The sequence below is a fragment of the Solea senegalensis genome, linkage group LG2 (genome assembly GCF_019176455.1).
Source record: "Solea senegalensis isolate Sse05_10M linkage group LG2, IFAPA_SoseM_1, whole genome shotgun sequence".
NCBI classification, from domain to species: Eukaryota; Metazoa; Chordata; class Actinopteri; order Pleuronectiformes; family Soleidae; genus Solea; species Solea senegalensis.
The window spans coordinates 5,496,012-5,519,010 of NC_058022.1; the positions used below are offsets into that span (position 1 = coordinate 5,496,012).

Below are 22,999 nucleotides of genomic sequence, written 5' to 3' on the forward strand. Positions count from 1 at the left end.
GCGCGTGTTGACAGGCAAGTGTGTGTGTGTGTGTGAGACTGGGAGTCTCCTCGAGAGAGAAAAAGAGAGTGAGAGAGATAGAGAGAGAGAGAGTTCACCCACAGTGATGCCACAGATCCACGGCGCGCGTTACTTGTAGCACGTTTGACTGTTTACAAAGTCACCTGGAGAGACACAGAGGGACACAGAGAGACACAGAGGGACTGTGTTGGTTTGTTGGATGGGTCTGGCCGTGTGTGCGCTCTGCTGGTCTAGTGGCTCGGATGGGATGCACGGTGAGCTTCATCTGCTGTGAGGAGGACTTTCTGCAGATGCCAGTGTTCCAGCATGAGGAGGAGGAGAAGAAGAAGAAGAAGAAGGTAAGAAGGTCAAAGCTCATGTTGTTTTCACTGACCTCATGTTTGTTTATATTCGTTGCACGGGTTCATAACTCAAACCAACTTTCTCTACAGCTCAGATAAGATTATTTCGACCTTTGCTTCCACTTGACTCACTCACTCATTGTTTTCAATCAAGGGAAAGTCCTATAATAAGTCAACCCACTTTCATTCATTTCATCACAATAGAGGCAGAATAAAGACATAATATAGGTGCTCAGAAACACTTTGTACAGAAGCCTCAGTGCAGGTATAAAGTGAGTGAATGAGGTAAACCATTCACCATAATGACTGCCGGAGGCGACTCTGAAAAGTCCAAGTTCAGTCACGCATGCATGTGCTTGTCAAAAGCACAGGATCAAAAAAGGTTTGTGGTTCTACCTGCAGTGATGTCATTGAAATAATTTCCTCTTCCCCTCCCTCTGCTCTGCTCTGCTGTTGATGATGAGAGATTACATATGTGATTACTGCACAACTTACTTTGGGAAATATGATTTTGGTGCTGCAGCCGGAGGCTTTTACTTTCTAATCAGAGTGGAATGTGATGACTGACCTGTGACCTGACCTCTTTGTCTCTGTGGCTCTGTCTGACCCCAAACTGTCATTGTTTAACCCCACAGACTCATGATGTTTGACATTAGTTTTCCCATGGTGTGATTATACAAGTCACACCAGAGTTAAAGCTGCAGTGTTAGTATGCTGTAGGGCTGCAGCTAACCAGTGAATAATCTGTCGATTATTTATTTGAGAGTAGTCGGTTTGGTGCTTTTGGGTTGATTTCCATTACTAAAGTAGCGCCTCAACATGGGCGGAGTCGTCACATAAACTAGTGACGTTTTCGGTGTAACTGAATCATTAGAATCAGTTAATTAAACAGATTAGTTCTGTTCTTCCTGCTTGACTGGACTCACTGAACCGAAGTACGGCCGATCGGGTTCGGATTCGGCTCACGATCGCCGGCTTTCGGCAGTGCTGTCGCTAAATACACCAGATTCCTCTGTTAAATATTGAGATTTAGACATTTCCTTTGCTAAATGTTGGAGATGAATGCATGTTTTCAGGATTTTTGAAGTAAAAAAAGGCCAAATTTTTGAGAAAAAGACTTATGTTTCACATAATTTCTCAATAGAAGTGTGTTTTTTTTCACATGGAATGATAAAAAAGTTCACAATATAAACATATTTATGATGCAAATTTATAGTAATAAAAAACATACAGATATAATGACTCATAAGTTCATATTAAGTGGCGAGCCACATGAAATTGATCAGGTAGCCGCAAGTTTGAGACCACTGGGTGATATCCAACAGCCAACCTGTCCACTGCTCCTGTACCCAGTTTATGTTCTGTTTGCAAAGAATAAACACTACTAATACTGTATTACTTCCACATAATATACACATACATGGCTCGGTTGAATACTTGATGGGTTTAAAAGACTGGGATGAATTGCCTTATAAGACATATAAGTGATTTTTAACTTTTTAAAGTTGGGCATTGAGTTTGTTTACTTGCAAACTCGTCCTCATGCACTTGCAGGCATTATGTTCTAAGAGTCTTCAGTTGATGATAGAACTACTGAGTGATATAATCTCTAATTGATGCCGCGTGTAGTAGTCCCATGCGTAGACATTGGTTTAAACACTGGACGAATCCATAATTGGCCGCCTCAGCGAACTAAACGGTGCAGTTCCCGCTGTGGACTAAGACACGTTGAGTGCTTTGTGGAGTGGAAGGCTTTCCCTGGATATTCTGAGCTCTCCTGTGGCACAGACAAACAGCTGGCATGTCGAGCTGTGGGGCACATGCTGAGCTGTGGGAAACCAATGTCTCAACTCTGCCAGGAGAGAGCTGTGGTTGAAATAATGACGCGGTGCTGAAGTGTTGAAAATAGTCGCTCCACTGAAGCAGCCAAATGTCATCAGTCATGCCGAGTGTAAACAATCAGCATTCACGTTTAATTTAGTGGAACCTTTTTGTAGTAGAAGCTGTAGAGTTGGAGTCTTTTAAGACTGTTCTGTTCTGTATTTTCTTTTTTACTAGAATTTGAATTTCCAAATGTGATATTTTTCACCATTTTATTATGAATAAACAGTGTGTAGAATTAATTGTATTAGTACAATTTGCTATAAACACTTATAGCAGCTCTAAAACACACTTTTAGTTAAGAAAAAACCTTATTTTTTTCATTTAAATAATTTCATTTAAATAATGATTTAAATCAATTATTCAATGGAAAAAATATTCTCAAAGGTACAGTGTGTCAAATTTAACAACTTTCATACAAAAGGCTGATTTTGAGGAAATAACAATTCAGACCATCAGGTGATTGTATACTTATAAATAATCATGTTTATTTTCAATTTCTGCCAAACACTGAACCTTTACAAGATCATTGTAACGAGGCACTGGAATGATGCTTCTGTCACTAGGACTGTATGTTGGTGAGCAATTTTAAATCACTTTTTATTGCACTTCATGATAAAATGGTTTGTTTTTTACTCAATGAATCAATTACTAAATTAGTAATTTAATCAAAATTAATTGGTCTGAAACTTTTCAGATTTTTCAGCTTCTCAAATGTGAATATTTTCTGGTTTCTTACACTAATCACTAAAAATGTAATACATTTGGTTTGTGGACAAAACAAGACATTTGAGAATTATGAAAATAATCCTTAGTCGCAGCTCTAAAATCATGCTAGTGTTTGTGTCAGAGGTGCGTTCGGGTGCAGATTGTTGCTCCCTGTGTGTTGCAGTGATGCTTGTGGCTTTTGATCCAGATGAAGACGACAGTGTGTCTGCTCCTGTCAGCAGCAGCACTCAGGGAGGCCCACGGCAAAGAACTTTTGAAGAGCGATAGCAATCGAGCAGAAAGTAGAACCCTCATGTAAAAAGCAAAGTACGCAACCTATAGACTTTGAACCGGGGGGGTCATGAATGGGCTGCACAAAGAATGTGTGCCGGTGTGCTTTGCATGGAGAGGTTGTTGTATAAGAGCAGGATGTGAGAAGAAGGCAACACAGAGAATGTCTTTTAATGACAAAGATGCACAGACGCAGCTTGCAAACTGCCGTCATTCACAAAAAACTGGGTGTTTCATTCTAAAGAGTTTTGCATCAACGGAATTTTGAATGAACTGCAAAATAACCCTCAGGGGAATTTTGACGCACGTTAAGCCCTTTGAGACTCAGCAAGTGATTTATGATGGAAATAAAATGAAATTACTATACTTGGGCTCAGCCAATACTGAAAGAAAGATGAGAGTAAATATTACCATTTAACCCAGAGGTCGCCCGCCACTTAATGTCCAGTTATAATGAGTTATTTTTGTATGATGTTTTTGTTTAGATTGCATCACAAATCAAATTTTTTATTATGAACGATATATTCCAACACTTTCATTTTAAAAAGATTTAATATCGAGATACAATTTTGAGCTTTGGCCTCCTTTGGCCTCCTCCTGACCAGAGTAGATAGTCTTTATTTTGATTCTATGGCTGTGGAATTGTCAGAAATAATGTTCAATGAGTGAGTGCTTCTGCCCCTTTTTCCAAGATAACGTTCACTTTCGATATCCGGCAGTTATTCAACCGTTAAGGAACTATGGTACTGAGAAGCTGGTGGTCGTTCCGCTGAAGTCCTGAGGTTCTACCGTAATGACTGTTTCTCTGCTTTCTGGTATCCATCCATCCATCTTCTACCACTTTATCCTCCACATGATGCTAGCGGGCAGGGGTGCTGTGCCAATCTCAGCTGACATAGAGCGAAAGGCGGGTTCACACCCTGGACAGATCGCCAGTCTATAGTTTTTGAATCTTCTGGATATCACACACGGTTTAGGAGTTACGGTCATGAGAAGTACGCATGCCAAATTATCGGCCTCTGTAGGACATACTTAAGGATATCTGGTGGATAGTTTGATTTTAAATAAGGTGCCGTTTGTTTATCACAGTCCCAACTGTGTACACATTTGCTTTGTTTATTGTTTATTTATAAGTGTGGAACATCTTGTAAAACACAAAAATGAACCATGGTCTAAAGGAATTAAACGAAAAGGCCTCGGTATTTAATTTTTGCGGTTACCATGAAAGCCCCTGTGCTCGCCCTCAATGGGTTTCAAGGTGAGAGCGGAGCAAACTCCCGACATCAGTGCAGCAGCTGAATTTACCACCTTAAGAAACAAAACCCTCACCTCAGTTTAATCCCTGTCAAGTTCAGCTCTCCATCTCTCTCGCCTCTGAATTCCCACCAAAGTGTCAGATGGCAGACGGGGGCTTTTCTGAGTTTTGGGAGATGTTTGATAAAGGTATGTGGTGAACTGAGAGTTACCTGCCGCCCCTTATTGCATTCCGATGGATGCTTTAGCGGCGTGGAAAACAGTGCGTCCTCTGTGCTGTGTCTCTGGGGGCCTATCATTTCACTCCTACCTGCCGGCACTGACCCGCACATGGGCCACAGAACAAGACCCTCTCTGTGTGATCGGCGGTGGAAAGGTGCCCAGTGTGTGCTTGACCCAGGAGAGGATTGTGATTCCTCAGCAAAGTTAACCCCTGTCATCTTACCTTTTAATGCACACAGGAATTTAACCTCGGGGCGGACACACGGCTCATAGACCCATCATTCATTTTACAGTTTATCTTCATGTGGTCAACATTTCCCACTGCTATTTAAAGGATTACTAGAATATGGGTAGTATTTTTGAAAAATTGTACTTCCCAACCTCAGTTTCCCCTGAGTCAAGAAATATCGTATTTTTTTGTTACGTGCCCACCACTGACACTTGGTCCTGTTAGCATAACTGTTAGCATAACTGTTAGCAAAGATGGTGGACACTGTTTACATTCTAGGAATGAGGTCACGTCCCCCTACGAGTGAGTCTAAATAGTCAGAGGCTTGATACTGCAACGCTAATTCTGCACTTTTTAGAATGTAAACCGTGTCCGCCATCTTTGCTAACAGTTATGCTAACAGGACCAAGTGTCACTGGTGGGCACGTAACAGAGAAAAGAATGAAGATATTTCTCGACTCAGGGGAAACTGAGGTTGGGAAGCACACTTTTTCAAAACTACTACCCCTGTTCTAGTGATACAAAGCTAAATGTAAGTATTCCTTTAAATAGCACTGAAAATATCATGCTTTATTAGCATAATTCCAGACAAGGTTTCTAGACAATAGGGCTGTCCTTTTAATGAAAAAACAAGTTTGAACGAGTATTATGTGACGTGTTTTTATTCCTTCAATTCCTATTTGGATATTTCCCGCTCATATTTCCCTGACATTGCTTGTGTCCTCCGTTTTTTCCACAGCCACACTTTATGTTAAGAAGTTAACCCCAGTTCTGAGAACAACACATCACTTATCTCAGGGATTCAGAGCTGATGTAAAACTCGGTGCTACTGACCCATGTGGTAATTACTTCCTACAGTGTGATGGGCTCTCTAGGCTGTATGTTTGGAATTTAAACGGGGGTTTGAGGTTCAAGTTCGACCGAGAGTTTGCGTGTTCTCCCAGGTGTCTGTGTGGGTTTCCTCCAGGTACTCCTGCTTCCTTGCCACAACCCAGAAATGTGTGATGCAGTGTGGTGATTAAGTTAATTAGGCTCGATTATAAATTGTTTCCAACATGTTTTACTTTGCATTTAAGAGAGGAGAATTAAAATACAGCCATTGTGATTTACAGGCCAATAACTGTTCAGACTAGTGTTACTTACTCAGAAGCAATGATGGAAAGAAACTTTCTGTCATGGTGCCAGTAGGAATGTCTCGATTGATCAATATTTCAAAATAAAAGACAGTTGCCAACAGAGAGGGAAGGCCTAGTACAACTATAACATAATTATTTCATAGCAAGCATTTGTTAATCGCAATTACTGTGCAACATTTTCTTTAAAACAATCTTTAAACTCTATAAAAAAAACAACTGGATGAAGCAGAAATGTCATTTTTTGAAAGTATTTCCTCCTCGCTTCCCACTCTCATGATGTCATGTGGGTGTCGGCACTCTATGTAAGAGAAATCTTGAGGTGCTTGACCTTTTTCAATATATCTTGTATTAATTGTCAGTTAAATGTCATAAATGTGACTAGTTCCGACCTCTGACAGGTATAAAAAGATGAATAATTATGCGCTGGAAAAGTTGTTTATGTCCTTTGTCCTTTGAGATTTGCACTTTGAGGAGAAATTCTTCAGCCTGCACCAGCAGCTTGTTTGGGGTTGTGTAATATTTGGACCTTTGTATTCAGCCTGGAAGGTAACGCCTTTGCTTTTTAGTGCCTCGTGGTCAAAGGATGTGTGAGTCAGATGAGCGGATATTTCTTTTCCAAACAGCTTTTCAAGGAATTAATGATGCAGTGATGCGTGGCATCGGACACAAAGCCTCCGAACCAAGTAGATAGTAGGACACAAAAGGCGTCCATTGAGCTTCTTTAAGTGTCTGTAATTCGCTTGGCAATGCTCGGTGGATAGAATGTCAGTCAGAATGATAGATTAAGGAAGAGGGCAACTGTATTTTCTCCCCAGAGTCACGGATGCTTGCCCCCATTTTCTTGGAATGTAAAGCAGAGGCCTAACTTCCACCTCCGCCTCAGACCTTGTGGAGTTTAGTCATATACCGTCCAGCCTGTATGTCTTTGTGTGCCCGTGAAAGTGATCCTTTATGCTGCAGTTTTGTTGATATTTCTCAACGTGTGAGGGGACGGGTTTCTTGTCTCTTCCCCTGACACTTGGCAAGGCGATGTTACATTCACTCTTGGCAACGTCAAAATCCCACAAAGTCTCACTCTGGGGGCCTTTGTAGCCTTTCACGGCACTTCCGAGTGATGGACAGGCAGCTCAGCTCTCCCAGGTCGCATCCTCTTTGCCTTCCAAATGTGCCTTTTGTTGATATTTGTGGCTCCTCTATTTCCCCCCGGGCTCTTTTTTCTCCGAGGTCGGATGCCACAGGGCTCCAAGGGTAATTGCTGTGACAGTGGATCAGAAGTTAGGCTGGGCTACCCAGGTCGCCCAATCATGTTTTCATCATCGAGAGAATGTTTTTCTTTTGGGACCTAATAAATCCCCCCCTTTGACATGCTGCATTTACTCTGAATACACATAGGAAGAAAGAGCCCTTTTTTTTTTTTTTGCTCTCTCTCTCTCTCTCTCTGGTTTGCACCAGTGCTTGTAACAAGCTGAGGCAGATCAGTGTTGCTAGTTCACCCTGACTGCTTTTTAAAGGCATAGGTTTGCACTCTTGCACTTGTTGTGGAGGAATTTCATAGGTATTTGCAATGGAATGCGGTTTCACTGTCGCTCGTGAGGGGAAAACGTAGCGGACTTTTTGAAATGCAACCACAAAGTGTCCAGGAAACATAGAAGTGCATGGAGAGAATTACACATTTATTTACGTCATCGGTTGTTGTTGGGTTTTTGAATGGAGATTCTAAAAAAAAAACCATGGAGAATAATAGGCCACTGTTCTGCAGAGAATGTTTGTCATGCTGTTATTAGTAGTACAACAGGAGTGGAAATTTGATAGCCCTCCATTTAACAAAAAGAAAAAATGGCACATGTTCCATGTTCCCGTCCTGATCCTGTGTTAATGAGAGCGGGTGTGCCTCACCCTGTGCACCCAGCAAAGGAATCTCTAATTAAGTCACACTCTTGGACCCGGTGCCGCTGCACGTGTTGCACGCGTCTGAAACCGTCGCCTGAGTGTCACTGGCGTGTCATACGTTTATATCATTTACACAGACTGGGAGTTCATGTGTTCACACCATAGCTAAAAATATCCTCCTCCTGTATTTCTGTTTAAGATACAGGGCTGGGCATATACGTTATATACAGTGTACATGTATATATAACTTGAGATGATAGGAATTTTGTCAACAGATTTAGATATATCCTCTTTTTATCTCTGGTTTCGTACAGTTAGGCCACCCTGGGTGATGCTTTTGAGTGTATGTGACGTAATAAAGACTGCTGATTTGTCACTGATGATGAGTGAATGATTTTAAAATACACAACATTTGACGTCTGGTTTTAGCGTGTGTATATTTAAATGTTTAAATAGGAATTGGCTCATGTTGCTGTGCCATAAAAAGCAAATGGAATATCAAGTTTTAACACGAGGGCTGAAAGCAGCACTGACCCAGGCCCTGTAACCCTTATGCATGTCAATTGAGGCCACCAATAATTTGTTATGTGAGGGAAGAGCAAATGTAGACCGTATAGAGGAAACAATGTTTGTAACGAAAGGTGTACTTCCTGTTGCCAGTAGGTGACGACAGTATATGAACAAAAGGTACTTTTTAATATGGAAAAGAAAGGTTTGGAGGAAGTTGGAGGAAATTAAATAATATGATGCCACGTTAGGTTTTAAAATGAGACCTCATTGTGCGGGATTTGGGTGGTTTTCTAACTTTTCAGAACTGAACAACAAATAAATGCCCCAAACTGCAGCCCACATTCTCCACACTCTCGGGCGTCTTTCATATCGTTAAAAATAGACACTGTACCGTGTACTGCATGTGTCTCTTTGGTGTATTTGTATGGCAGGGAAGCTGAGTATTAAGCATAAACGCCTTTGTTGTTAATAAAGATATGGTTTCTTTGGTTCCACATGGACTTTCCCAGACGGCAAGAATAACATATTGGATTACCTAAATTGAGGGGTTTTACCCTTTAAGCCCACTCCACTCTAAATTACAGTAGTCCCAGAAGTTCTGAGAACATAATCTGCTACCCCCTTTGCCTCCTGCGTGCCTATCTGCCTTGGCAGGCCTGCGTGACATGACTCTGAAAATAGCCCAAATACCTCCACATGATTTTGTTGCATTGTTCTGTGCCGTTTGCTTCTAACTGTGCACCACCTCACACTGGAGGGCACTCATTCTGTGGTAATGCAGGTGATACAGTGTATTACTTGTTAACATGGTTGAATTAGAGTGACTCATAGTTAACATATCAAGTTCTTACAGGTTTCCCAACTTGATCTTTTTTTATATGAAGCATCTTGGTCCTTTGGCCCTTAACAACAAACCCATGATAAGAAACCTGGGGGTAATAATAATGGACAGGGATTTGAAGTAAAGATTTAAGGCAATTATAGCCAAGGATTCTGCTGAGGTATGCCCTTGAAAGACACATGTCTTCATAACTCCTCGACTGGATTACTGCAACGCTCTTTAAATTGGGGTTAGCCAGGATTCTATCTGTCGCCTTCAGCTCGCTCAGAATGCTGCTGCACGCCAAGAACTCCCAAGGATTACTTTCATAATAGACTAATCTGTCAATTATTTTCTTGGTCCATAAAATATCAAACCTTAAAAAATATTGATTGGTGTTCATCAAACCTGCAAATGATGTCTTGTTTTGTCCACAAACCAAAATGATCAACTTTTAATGATTTCTTTATTATGTGGAGCAAGTTAATGAAGAAAATATTCACATTTAAGAAGCTTAAACAATCGGAAATCTTGTTTTAATCATGAAAAAAGTTATTATCAAAATAGTTGTTCGATTAATTTAGTAATCGATTCATCGATTCATCCTTTCAGCTCTAATGAACATATCTCTCTCATTCTGGCTTCGCTCCACTGACACTACAGGATCAATTTTAAGTTATTATTTGTTGTCTGCAAGTTATTGGCCTTGCTCCCTCCGCCTCACTCACCTCTCTGACCTCTACTTCAGCTGTACATTTCTTCACGGTCTCTAAGATCAGCTGATCAAAACAAGGCCGGAAGCTCAAGGGCGATCGTGCCTTCGCGGTAGCAGCTCTTAAATAGTGGAATGAGTTTCCACTTCACATTAAACAATGCGCTTCCCTTCCTGTTGCTAGGTCTCTCTTAAAAACTTATTTTCTTCTCTTTGGCTTTTGACCCAGTGGGTCAAACTTGTGCTGTGTGTGTGTGTCCTCTGTTGAAGTGCTTGAATGTTGTGTTCAAATATGTCTCATTTTAATGAGACGCACAGCTCTTTATTTAGATTATAATATTTGTCCCATGAGCAACACGCTGCAAGATAACAAACTGTTTGTCCTTCTCGGTTTGCTCTCTCCGGAAAGATTGGACTTTTCTTGCGAGAGATAACAGTAATGGGTTTAACTAAGTCCGCAGTCACAGAGGCATTAACCACTAAATGAAGCCGAGCAAACTGCTTTCATGGCCGCGTTATCGGCGTCCTCCGCTGCAACGCGGTTATTTATCAGTTCTTTCTTCCTGGGCACTTTCACTTTTATATGGCACACATTCCTGACATCACTCCGTCCCTTTGTCTGATATTTGTACTTAAATTACCACCGAGCTGGAGTGGAGCTGAGCCTTTAACACCTGCTGCTGTCAGCGTTTGTAAATTTAGACTCTGAAGATTAGTGTTTGTCGGATACCACGCTCCCACGTGTCAAACTGAAACTGAAAGGGTCGCTCGGGTTATTCACACCAAACTTTTGTTATACTTTTTGTGAAATTGCAGTCTGAGTGGAAACTTATGGGACAATAAACTGCTCAGAAAGATGTTAGATGAGTCATAAACGTTATAAATCAAGTGAGAAGTAAACAAACTGACCTCCTGCTGGCCGTACAAGTGAAGACACATTTCAGACTCTTCCACATTGGCTTCACCTCCCAGAGATTACATCCATTTTAATATGCAGTAGTAGTAGCTGAAAGATTTAGAATAAATGTCTAATTGTGATTGTTTTCATAGGAATTGCGATTGCAATATCGGAGGAAAGGGTCATTTTTACATCATTATTCTCATTTTCATTCGTATAACATACTTAAAGTGATTACTGTGTGATTTTTGTTCAGCTCTGTAACAAACAAGGACGTTCTCTTCAGTCGGTAGAATAAGGTTTGTATACTAGATCAAGACAGTTACTAATCTAAAATTACATTTTGACACACATTTTGGCTTTAACAAATAATACATTATTATATATTATATATTAATTGTTCAGCCCTATACATTAGTAGTAATAATAGACAGTGTACTGTACCACACACCTGACGATGTACCATTATATGATAACACAATCTGTACAGTCGGTTAATTAAGACATTAAGGTCTGATCTACTGAAATCCAATTTATATTATAGCTGGATTACAGTGTACTGTATATACACAAGACCACTTGTAATGGACATAAAAGTGTTTGTCTGGTCTGGTAATATTATGCTCATACTGTATATATTCTGGTTAATGTACATACTGTATAGTTTTATCATCTTAATAGTCAATATCTTCTATAGTGTATCCGTAGGTGTGAAAATGCATGTTTATTATTTATTACCTTTACCTTTTACTGTCTTTGCTGCTGTAATAATGTTTATTTCTCCATTAAAATGGAAAATCTTAAATTGATATTTTATTTTTAAATATAATGTGTTCATCCATAATTCTTCCAAATATATCACAAATGCAACTTTTATAAGACAAAAAACTCAATAATATATAGTGTATTCTGGTGTGTAATGCAGGGTGTGTGGTGGGTCAGATGGACAGTGTGTACATTTTGAATTACAGCAGATTATTTCAGCTTTAGTTGTTGTATTTTGCCCCCTATCTCAGATTAGCAGTTTGTGGATAAATGTATCAAGACTTTAATATCATTTTTTTTTTTAAATATACAGATTTAGCTAAAACACCAGCCATGTTCACGATAGAGCAACAGGTTTCATTCAAGTCTGGTCAAGTCTGTAACACAACCACCGACGTGATAGAGGCTTGTTTGCCTCACATTATCTCACAGACGGGCAAATCACAACATCAACACAGGACAGCAGTTTTCATGTCCCTTGTTTTCCGCGGGGGGGAAAAGCCACGTGACGCGCGAGTGTTTGTCTTCTCTGTGGGTGTCTGCCATTTTGACAGGGGACGAGCAGACATGAAAGAAAAAAGGGGGAAGACGGTCACTAAACGGGACGTTTTGAAGTGGTGGTTTGTAGCCAAAACAACCATAGTGTGTGTCATCAAAGTAGAGGTTAGGGAGACTTGGTGTGATACATAACCAGCAGATGGAGACGTTGCCATTGTTATTTTTCCTACTCTAAACGGTTAATAACAGTGTTTCACAACATGTCCGTGGACTAATTGGTGCTAAATACATCTCTATGTCTTTTTACGCCCCGTGTAGTGGAGAACCACCCACATTTTCACCAACACACAGGCTGAATGTTTATATGGTGACCTTGTTTCCATAACTCTACATCGTGCACCTGTGATTGAAAAGTCCACACAGCCATACGTGTGTCATCTGTGTTCATCTGTCATCACAGTAGGGCTGCATACGTAAATGATTTCCAATCAAAACTGCATTTACACCGGTAGAAACACGTAATAACTTTAAGTTCTCATCCATGCGTCACAGTATAATACAGTAGTTAATCTATGGATTTACTCACATTCATTGAAATACTATTTCCAGCATATTTAAATCCTTAATACGGCAACTATTCAACTGAATCTCGACAAAAGTCAGAAAAAGAATTGAACCCTACATGATATATATATTTTTTACTTTATGTGAGAAAACACTCAGTTTGTTTCACATAGTCTCACAATGTCTAAAGTGAATTATTTAGAGTTACAACAGCATGTGAAAGAGTATTTAATGACCAGTATACGTTATTAAAACAAATGCATGGAGTTCCTCTGAAAGCTGATTTGGTTTGTGATGGTGGTGACAGTGAGAAACAGATGATCCTCAGGCCACGTGGGTGGAGTAATTGCTACTCCAGAATTGGCAACAACCTCCTATCTTGCAAAGAAACCCTAAAAAAAAAAGGAACGAGTCTTAAAGAGAGTTGAGAAATAAATGCAATGGTGCCAAAAAAAGAATTCAGAGATGAGCGATTGTCTCATGTCACATAAAAGAGTGCATTAGTCGTTAAAAGTAGGAAGGACGTTCAGTTTTAAGATGCGACTGTGACTGAAGTGAAACAGCGACGTGAATGAGGCTGTGACAAACGCGTGTCGTGGAGCTCTTTTAAAACGTTGTTAAAATGTTACCAAGTTAGAAAATGTTGTCAAAGAGAACCCACAAAGCTCCCGTGCTGCCGCGATGGCTGTGAAATGTGCAGCCGCTCTCCTGCAACAAGGTCCGTTTTTTTTCTGGGAAGTTAATTCAATTAAAGCAGACAAAAGGCCACTGGCACCAATAAAAGCCTGGGTGAAATGTGAAGCTCACACACTCTCTCACACACACACACACACACACACAACCGAACTGTCTTGCAACCAGTTGAGCATGATTTACATTTTGCATAATGCCCAGTCCACTGGGCAGCCTCACCATCGCCGTGGGTTACGGTTGGTGCTGCAGAGAAATGCATCTCCGTGCATGTTTGCACACCTATTCTTCTAAGACACCGCATTGACTTACATTCAATTTGGTTGGATAATTAAACAAATCTTGATCACTAACCTTAACCAAAACCAGTCAATGCTTAACTCACCCTAAGCTTAACCTATTCAATTTAAATCTTAACCCTTAATTTAACCAGTCCCTCAGGATTGAGGTTCTGGCTCATATAGGACCAGGATTTTGTCTCTATGAGGACTACTGGTGTTCTTGCCAGAAAAGGTCCTACACAAACGCACACACACTTAAAGGGCTGCAACTAACAATTATTTTCATGATGGATTCTTCTGTGGATTATTTTCTCGATTAATGGAGGTCCGTAAATTATCCGATGTGTTTATCAAACCTGGACATGATGATGTTCTCGAATGTCTTGTTTTGGTTACAGACCAAAATGATTTCTGGTTTTAAACCACATTTACATTCACATTTAAGGAGATAAAATGAGATAAACTTGTTTTAACAAATGGAAACAACACTCAAGCCCATTAATGGATTATCAACATAGTGGATTGATTGAATAAGAATCACTTTTGTGTTGCAATGCTTGTGAAAACCTTCTCTCTGAATCTCCAATCCTGGTTTAAATGAATATCTCAACAGTGATTCATGCTAAATCATCTGTACCATAAGGCCTTAAAACCTACTGAAACTCTGAGGAAACATGAAGTAACAAATACAAATTGCAAACACACATTAACTTCACATGTTGCAGCCGTTGCCTCTTCTAAGCTGAAGCTGATCAGATCAGGTTCTATGACAATGCGTCAGACAGATCTTCACCAATTAAAGTCTCCTTCGTTGTTTTATTTGCTTAATGCAGGCCAAAAAACAAAGTCACATCTTTTCCAACATGGTTGCGTAAGAAATGAGAAGTCACTGCATCAGTTGGGGGATTAAATCACTTGTTTCCTGCTCAAACATATTAATCTCTGCAGTATTATTCCAGCGGAGGCCTCTTACCTACTGTATTTGCTTAGTTAAATCCAGATGGTGAGTGTACTGTATTTGACTCTGAATTTTCTTCTTCTCCACACAGTGACTGTTGAAAAAAAAAAAAAAGGTTTAACCTGATAATGAGACTCAAATTGAGAACTTAAACCCCTTCATTGTGCTTTTTATTGCACGGGGTGACCGTGAGTTCAGGCAGGGCAGCGTCGTTATTCAAGCATTCGCCGATTTGCCACAAAAACGTGGCTCATTCGTCATCTGTGCCGCTTCCACAGCTTCGTATTTGTGCAGGTGTTCAGTTCAGCATCGGCTTACCTGACACACTTTATGTTGAACTTTTGGATTGCTCAAAAACTACCGAGATGATTCACTGGTGAATTTTGTGGAACCCTAAACCCCATAGGCCCGAGGAAGGACCTTAAACTTGGGAGTAGAGATGAATAATGAGGTGGATAGCTGATCCTTTTCCCCTCCGTTTGCTTTAACAATGATAGATCGGGTGTTTCAAGTGTTGGATGAAATAAAAATATGAATGTAGATCTCACAACTCTGCTCTAGATGTGACTTTTGCTGACTGCACAAAAAAACCCCTCCAGTTTGTAATCACTGTAAATTAAAGTGTCATATGCAATTATCCATATTCTCTTCTTCCATCATCCCTAATAACTTTTGGCAAGCTCTGTCTGTTTTCCCAAGATAATATAATCGTTTAAGATGCGCAGTAAATCTATGGGGATGAAAATATTGTCCACAAGTTGTTTTTATGATAATTTATTGCACATATGGAATGTATAGACTTCATGTTTTACCAACGCAGCCAAGAAGTCTTTTAAAAGAGAAAGAAGGCATTGTCCTTGTGACTGAACACTGCATTACTTATTTATTCACTTTTTATTCTTGTCATATTTATTTACTTTCAGCGGTTGTGTTATGTATTAGTCAATTAGTAGTGTAGAGCCCGCAGCACTTTTGTCTCCCATGTTTTAAAGCTTTGTCAGTTTATATTTCACATTTTATGACTTGTTTTATTCATATTTGTGCTGTGTGTAAAATGTTTTTTTTTCCCCAAACAAATATCTACAAAGATAATTATGGAAGAGTAGAGCCACATGTAAAAAGAAAGATCGAAGGAAAGAAAGTTTTAATTCTGACTTTCATCTCAGAATTCTGACTTTTTCTTTAATCTCAGATATTCTGACATTAATCTCAGAATTCTGACATTAATCTCAGAATTCTGACCTTTACCTTAGATATTCTGACTTTAATCTCAGATACTGATTTTCATCTCAGAATTCTGACTTTTACCTTAGATATTCTGACTTTGATAATAATAAAATAATAATAATACATCAAATTTATATAGTGCTTTTATCTTTATCTTTAATCTCAGATATTCTGACATTAATCTCGGAATTCTGACTTTTTCTTTAATCTCAGATATTCTGACATCTCAGAATTTTGACTTTCACTTTAGATATTCTGACTTTAATTTCAGATAATCTGATTTTGCTATTCTGACTTTAATCTAAGAATAACTACTTTTTTCTCAGAATTCGGACTTTAATCTCAGCTATTCTGATTTTATTCTGACTTTAATCTCAGATATTCTGACTTTAATATTCTGACTTTAAACTCAGATATTCTGACTGTAATCTCATATATTCTGACTTTAATCTCAGAATACTGACTGGAATCTCATAGTTCTGATTTTGATATTCTGACTTTAATCTCATATATTCTGATTTAATATTCTGACTTCAATCTCAGATATTCCGATTTATTATTCTGACTTTAATCTCAGATATTCTGACTTTTATCTCATAATACTGACTTTAATCTCAGATTCTGATTTTAATCTCAGATATTCTGACTTTAATATTCTCACTTTAATGTCAGAATTCATGCTGGGGTTTTTTGTGTGTGGCCTTAATACTCTCCCATAGATCATAGAGTCCATTAGCAAACACAGTTTATGAAGACCAAGATTATTGGAGCCAGTGATTTTCTGCAACACTGACAAATGTCACCACAATGCCACTGCTGATGAGTGTGTTGCAAAAGAGAGACCAGTAGGGGGCAGACTTTGCTGTACACTGCACTGTTGGTACAGTCAGCTTGCAAGAGTTATTTGCATTAAAGAAAACTATTTGCGTCAATGTGGGGCTCACATGTGGCTTGATCAGAAATGACAAGTGTGAGCTCATGCAGCATGTGCTTCCAATCGAGAGCCGTGCCTTTACCTCATCATCAGTCGACACACACACACGCACACACAACACAACACAACACAGCACACAGACATGTCAGACACTCCTCTGAGCGGCGGCGGCGTTCACGGAGGCCTCACTCATGGCTTAGCACTTAGAAGAGTGATAACAATCGGCCAGAAAGTAAACCCCCCATGTTAAAACCTAAGCACACAGCGTAGACTTTGATCCAGCTGAGGGGGGGGTGGGGGTGTTGGAAAGGCTTTAGACGAATGAAGCCTGTGAGGTTTTGGCTCAGGAGTTCACAGACACGGTTAGGATTACACTATCTACACACACACATACACATACATGGACAGAAACACACGGACATTCTTGGATTTAACAGCAAACAATGGTATTCCTTTAGTTGCTTACAGCTGTTTCACGCTTATTCTCTCAGAGTAGAACGTTAGGGTTAATGCTATCACAATAAAAGTGTTTCAACGCACTTGATATTAGGGCTGAAACAATTACTCAATTAGTCGATTATTAATCCATTACCAAATTAATATTCGTCAAATATTTAGCTTCTAAAATGTGAATATTTTCTGGTTTCTTTGCTCCATTTAACAGAAATGAATGAATCATTTTCCACATTGATAAGTATTATGACAAAATGGCACATAATTAAAGATTAAATTAATTTAGCTCCTTAGTGAAAGCTGATGAAACCATTCTAATGTGGTTTATAAATTCTTAAATGAATGATAAGAAAACAACCCCCAAAATTGGCATTTTTGATGTATTGTCCGTATCTTGTAATGTAATCTAAAACAAATAGCACATTTTATATATTTCTTTTTATTTTAACATGTTTGTTTGGATCTCGTCTGATTGTATTTCGAAGCTTTCTGATGTCTTTTTTCTGAACTCCCTTGTCAATATTGAGTATTTCTGTTTGTCTGTTTGTGGTTTTGCCGTGTTTGCCCAGACTTTCACTATCGCTGCATATAATGCCGTGTTTCGCCCCTCACGGCACGGCACGGCACGGTTAAGTTGCGTTTACACTAGCATAGTACCTAGCGAGCCGGGGCCATAGTGGAAAAGGGCCATATGTTTGAAATCATATTAGTGATGCTCCAGAACAAACTCTTCCCAAACAGGCTATGTATTCACACTGACACGGCCACAAAGTGATTGCTGCTTGTAAACAATACTCATGTGTTTAATTCACTTTTAAAGTGAAATGAGAGAATGCCGTAACACTATTGCACTTTATTCTCATGTAATGTACTGGCTCTGTGTGAATCCAAATGTTTCTGCTGTGACACAACATGACTCGTGGCTTTTTATGGATTGGCTAATGCCGAACATATGTCGGAGGAGGACGGAATCATGTCCCTTGGTTTAGCATAGTTTTGAATGCGTGTTTGTGTTCTGCCATAGTAATGCGACCTCCTCTGAGACCAGAGGGGCCACAAGTGAGTTTCATCTCCAGCAAAGTAAATATCCCTTTTTCTTCTTCTTCTTCTTCTTCTTCTACTTCTTCTTCTACTTCTTCTAAACCTTGTAAAAAGTTGTGTTGAGTGGTGAAAAAACAAACCTGGATCATGTTTGTCACACGATACCACTTCCCTCCTGCTTTCTCCGTCACATCTGCGCTCACGGACGAGTGGCAGTGAGTCTGTGAGGTCTAAGGTGTTTTCCATTAATGGCGTGTTAAGAACACAACGGAGGAGCTTGTTTAGTTACCTGGTTAGCGGAGCCGTCGCAGAAGGGCGACCTCTTCACCTCAGCTGTCATTACCTTTAGTGTGTTGTTTCGTTTGCCTGGAACTCGTCAGGAACTTGAGTTTGAGACCCTTGCTCTCTTTCGGCTTTTAGATTTAGGGGTGGACAGCAGATTTAAACTGTGACACCAACTGTCCTCATGTCCTCCTTCACAACATCACAGACCTTCTCTGAGCTCCATCTTCAACAACTTTTGTTCAATGTATTCACCATCCCTCGACTGCACGTGACCAAACAATCGCATCCTTGGCTGTCTGACTTTATTTCCAAACCGTTCAGCCTGAGCTGTCCTTGGAATATGCATCTCCATCTGCACCTTTTAGACCTTCACTTTCACGTTTGCTGCTATCCTCCTGTCACACATCACCCCTCACACTCCTGACTCTCAATCCACTCCACCTCTTTTATGCCCTATCCATTGCTGTGGATGGTTGACCCCGTCCACCTTCTCTACCTCTACTCCTTGCATCTTCACCGTACCAATTTGTCTCACTGTCATTCACGCCCAGGTATCCCGTCTTGCTCCTGTTCACCTTCATTCCTCGTCTCTCCAGTGCAAACTCTCACTACAGGCGATAATATCATCTGTGAGCAACATAGTTCACGGAGACTCCTGCCTGACCTCATCTGTCAACCTGTCCGTCACCGCTGCAAACAAGAAGAGGCTTAGAGCTGATCCCTGATGTAATCCCACCTCCCACCTGCACCGCCCTCTCATACTTCTCTGCCACTCCTGACTTCCTCTCTTGGCACCCGACCATAAGCTTTCTCTCGATCCACAAAGACACAGTGCAACATCTTCTGGCCTTCTCTAAACATCTCCATTGGCACTCTCAAAGCAAACTTCACATCACATCTTGGCATGTTGCTCGCTCCTTAACCAAGCTTCTTAACATTTCTTTCCCACATCGTGGCGTATCTGCACATCACCCATGTTATTTGAGAAGACTTTATATTAATATTGTGTACAGTTGTCGTGCTACATAAAAAGGTATCTAGCAGTGTTATGCATTGTTGGACAGACCACAAAGTACTTGTCATTCTTGCCGCTACACATACACTTTAAAGCTTTCAAAGCTGTGTTTCCCAAACTTTCTATATGGGGACCCATTTTCTTTTAAGAGATTGGGTCCCATTAAACTATTGACCCAAACATAACAAGATAATTCACGACAAGAGCACATTTGTGCATGATGTAGCAGCTCATTTACTCTTTGGTGAGTGGATTACAGCTTCATTTTATGCATGTGGTTCAAAAATATATAAACATAAATCTTAACTAAAAGGTTGGGAACATTTTGCACATTCGTTTAGGGATGGGAAAAAAAGGGATTATTGTATTGTAACCTCTGCATGTTTTTGGACTGTGGGAGGAAGCTGGACTATCCATGAAGAACATGCAAACTCCTCACAGAAAGGCCTTTGGTTGAACCATAAGTCAACAGTACTATCCACTACAATCAGATGGTAGTGATGGTGAGGACATCAGGCGCGTCTGAATTTCCCCAAAACAGCTCATTCAAACAACTCTTCACCTGTGGCAGTGACAGCTGTGGCTGGTTAAGACAGTTCTATCCCCCCCTTACATCAAACCAAGCTGTAATTCCTTCCATAAACACAGCTAGTTGGACAGTATTTCACACTGGCAGCACAAGAGTCTTTTCTCTTCCAGCTCGCTCACCGCAGAACTTCCCTCATTGTTCCCATAAACATCTCTGAAGAGTTCCACTTCATCCAAGTGAATTTGTCCTAAACTCATCCAGTTTAGCTGCGTGTTTATGCTCAAAATGGGTCTTTTTCATCCCTGTGAGAAACTTGGCATGATAACTTTTGTCTTTCTTAGTTCGCTTCACATAATAACACACGATACAGACTCTGATCCAGCAACCCTGCAGTAAAGGGGCGACCTATAGGACATCTGTTACTTAAAATAATAATGGTGTGTCATCAGAGATTAATGAAACATGTTCAGTTTAAATACTGGTGCTGCCAATTTATATAGGTTTTTGTCAGTCCTCCCACTGACACCCAGCACTTGGAAATAATGAATGATACGTACCTTAAAAAGCCTCACTATCCCTCCCTAAAACGTCTTGACCGGACGTATAAAAATCAGTGCCTGCGGTGGAGATGTGTTAAAATAAATAAAATAGAGGAAGTCAAAGACAGATATGCTGCTGATGGTGTATCTTCATGTGATCATTCTCTGCTGCTGCTGCTTGGAGCAGACACACTTTCAGTTTCAATTCAGTGTTTTGATTTGGGAATGCAGTAGCCCTTTTTAACCGCTAAAGGTTGCTGTTGTTACATACGTTACATAGAACGCCCTATTAAGCTTTAACCTGTATAAGATATTGAATTTCTGCAATTTTGTTTGCTCTTCAGAATGTTTCAGAGATTCCAGTCTGATCACAGCCCGGAGTCTGAAGTTTAAAAAAAAGAAAACAATAAGAAGTGTCAAAAGAGCAAACAACAGCTCTTGGTATTCTCACTTTCCATGTTTTGATCTCCTGACACTGGCTTTCCATACTGTGTGTGTGTGTGTGTGTTTCCTCTCCTCTCGTGAACAATGCAGCTCAGGAAGTGTGTCAGGATAAGGGCCAGACTGCTGGGCTCTCTCTGGTCAGTACCTTCAGTTTTGAGGGACAATAACATTATTCTCGATAAACCCAGAAAACTCTGGTACGTGTTTGGATCGGTGAGCGGGTGTGAGTGCCACAGGTGTCTTCAAAGGAAGCTCTGCGATGTCCCTCTGGCTGGTGAGTTCTCTTTCTTAACTTGTCATTTTTAACTCAAGGTGGTCAGGGTTTGGCTGCCACTCTGAGGTCAGTCACACGTTGACTTTACTGGTGATTTTGCCTGTTTTTAGCGTGATAAGATGTCGTTTTTGTAAGTCTAACCCCCTACAACAATAACCAAACTATATGATAGTGTCTTTTTTGATGTTTTTATTTATTTTCCACTTTATAATGGTTGTTTTACACTTATTTCTTGCTAAATCTTGTTTCTAATCAGTTCCTTATATGTCTCAATATGTAATTTGATCTAAACAACGTGTATGGACTCGTATTCGTTGTGTTGCCTTGTTTGATCGACCAAAGAAAGCTGGTCGGTGTCTCTGTCCCTCTTATGTCCTGAGTGTTAGTCTTGGATGAGCCTCGAGAGCCAATTACTTTATAGATGTGCAGAACACACGTAAGTTTTACGTGGATGACTGTTTTACAAGGGTCCGTGTGCTCAACAGTGGAGGCGGACCCACATCTGGCATCGCCGCTTATGCAGCGGTCAGCTTCAATGTTGTGGTTTTCCATGAAAACACATCAGAGGACATCAAACTTATTTAAGTATTAACATTTAATCACCTTGTAGTGTTTTTTTTACTATGTATGTGCACTTACTTGGCTGATGCTGCTGTTTTTGTAATAAAACGGTGAAAGGCAGTGCCAGCGACGCGCTGCACCTTCATACCCTTTCACCACCTTGGCCTCCACCCTGTTCATTTCTGCTCTGCCTCGCCTCTTATGAGACAGCTGATGATTGCTGAGAGGCCCTTGGTGTTTGAGGCCAGTCGATAATTGCTGCTCCGGAGGTGAAAAGGTCACCGGGGCTACTTTGTGTGTGTACGCTGTGTACTCCTGCAGAGCATAATTAAAGATTAAATATCTCACTCCTGCCCTTTTGGAATTTGTAATTTACTCAGGACAAAGGATAGAAAGCTGGCAGAGTCTAATCCGTTGTTCCCCCCGATTAATAAATCTTATGGTGACGTCAACCAAAATGTCGCACATTTCAGTCAAAATGATAATGTAAATTATTATTTGTGACGGATACTTTTACGATCGTCATCAGTGTTGGGCATAATTACTTTGGAGCCTCAAAATGTCTGTCTGGCCTTTTTTTTTTTGCTTATTTTAACAATAAAAGTGCCAGAAAATGTCCTGTGAGTAAGTGCTTTTGCACATTGTTCCACAATAACTTTCAAAATCTGTCAGTTTACAATTTACTGCATGTTAAAATGATGTATTAACAATTTAGAATGAAGAAAAACAGAACGTTTTATTTAGAAAAACACTGCCGTTTTACACGAACACCAGATGGAGCAGAAATTGGAGACAAAATTTGTGTTCAACCATCCGATTGCATGAAAGATTGTTTTTCATCAACTTTTGTCATAATATCATCAATCTCAATTATTCTGGTCAGGATAATCATAACAGGACATTTACATAATCATCTCATGCATACACTTAATTACAGGTTGATGTTGCAGTATCACTTGCGTGCGGCCACAGGGATTTATTTGATCCTGAGCTCAGGGTGGGTTTTATCTTTTCTTTGTGACTCATTA

At 40.1% G+C, this 22,999-nt stretch overlaps 1 protein-coding gene across 2 annotated transcripts in view; it reads left to right on the forward strand.

Moving 5' to 3' along the window:
* tns1b (tensin 1b) overlaps positions 1 to 22,999 on the forward strand; it is a 167,359-nt gene continuing 144,360 nt past the window's right edge. Inside the window, exon 1 of one of the 2 annotated variants that reach the window (XM_044013784.1) lies at positions 1 to 359. In XM_044013784.1, the coding sequence (XP_043869719.1) occupies positions 264 to 359 (96 nt within the window). In that variant the 5' untranslated portion in view covers positions 1 to 263. Of the gene's footprint in view, positions 360 to 21,287; positions 21,411 to 22,999 lie in introns of those variants that run through there. The other variant, XM_044013801.1, reaches the window with a different exon arrangement.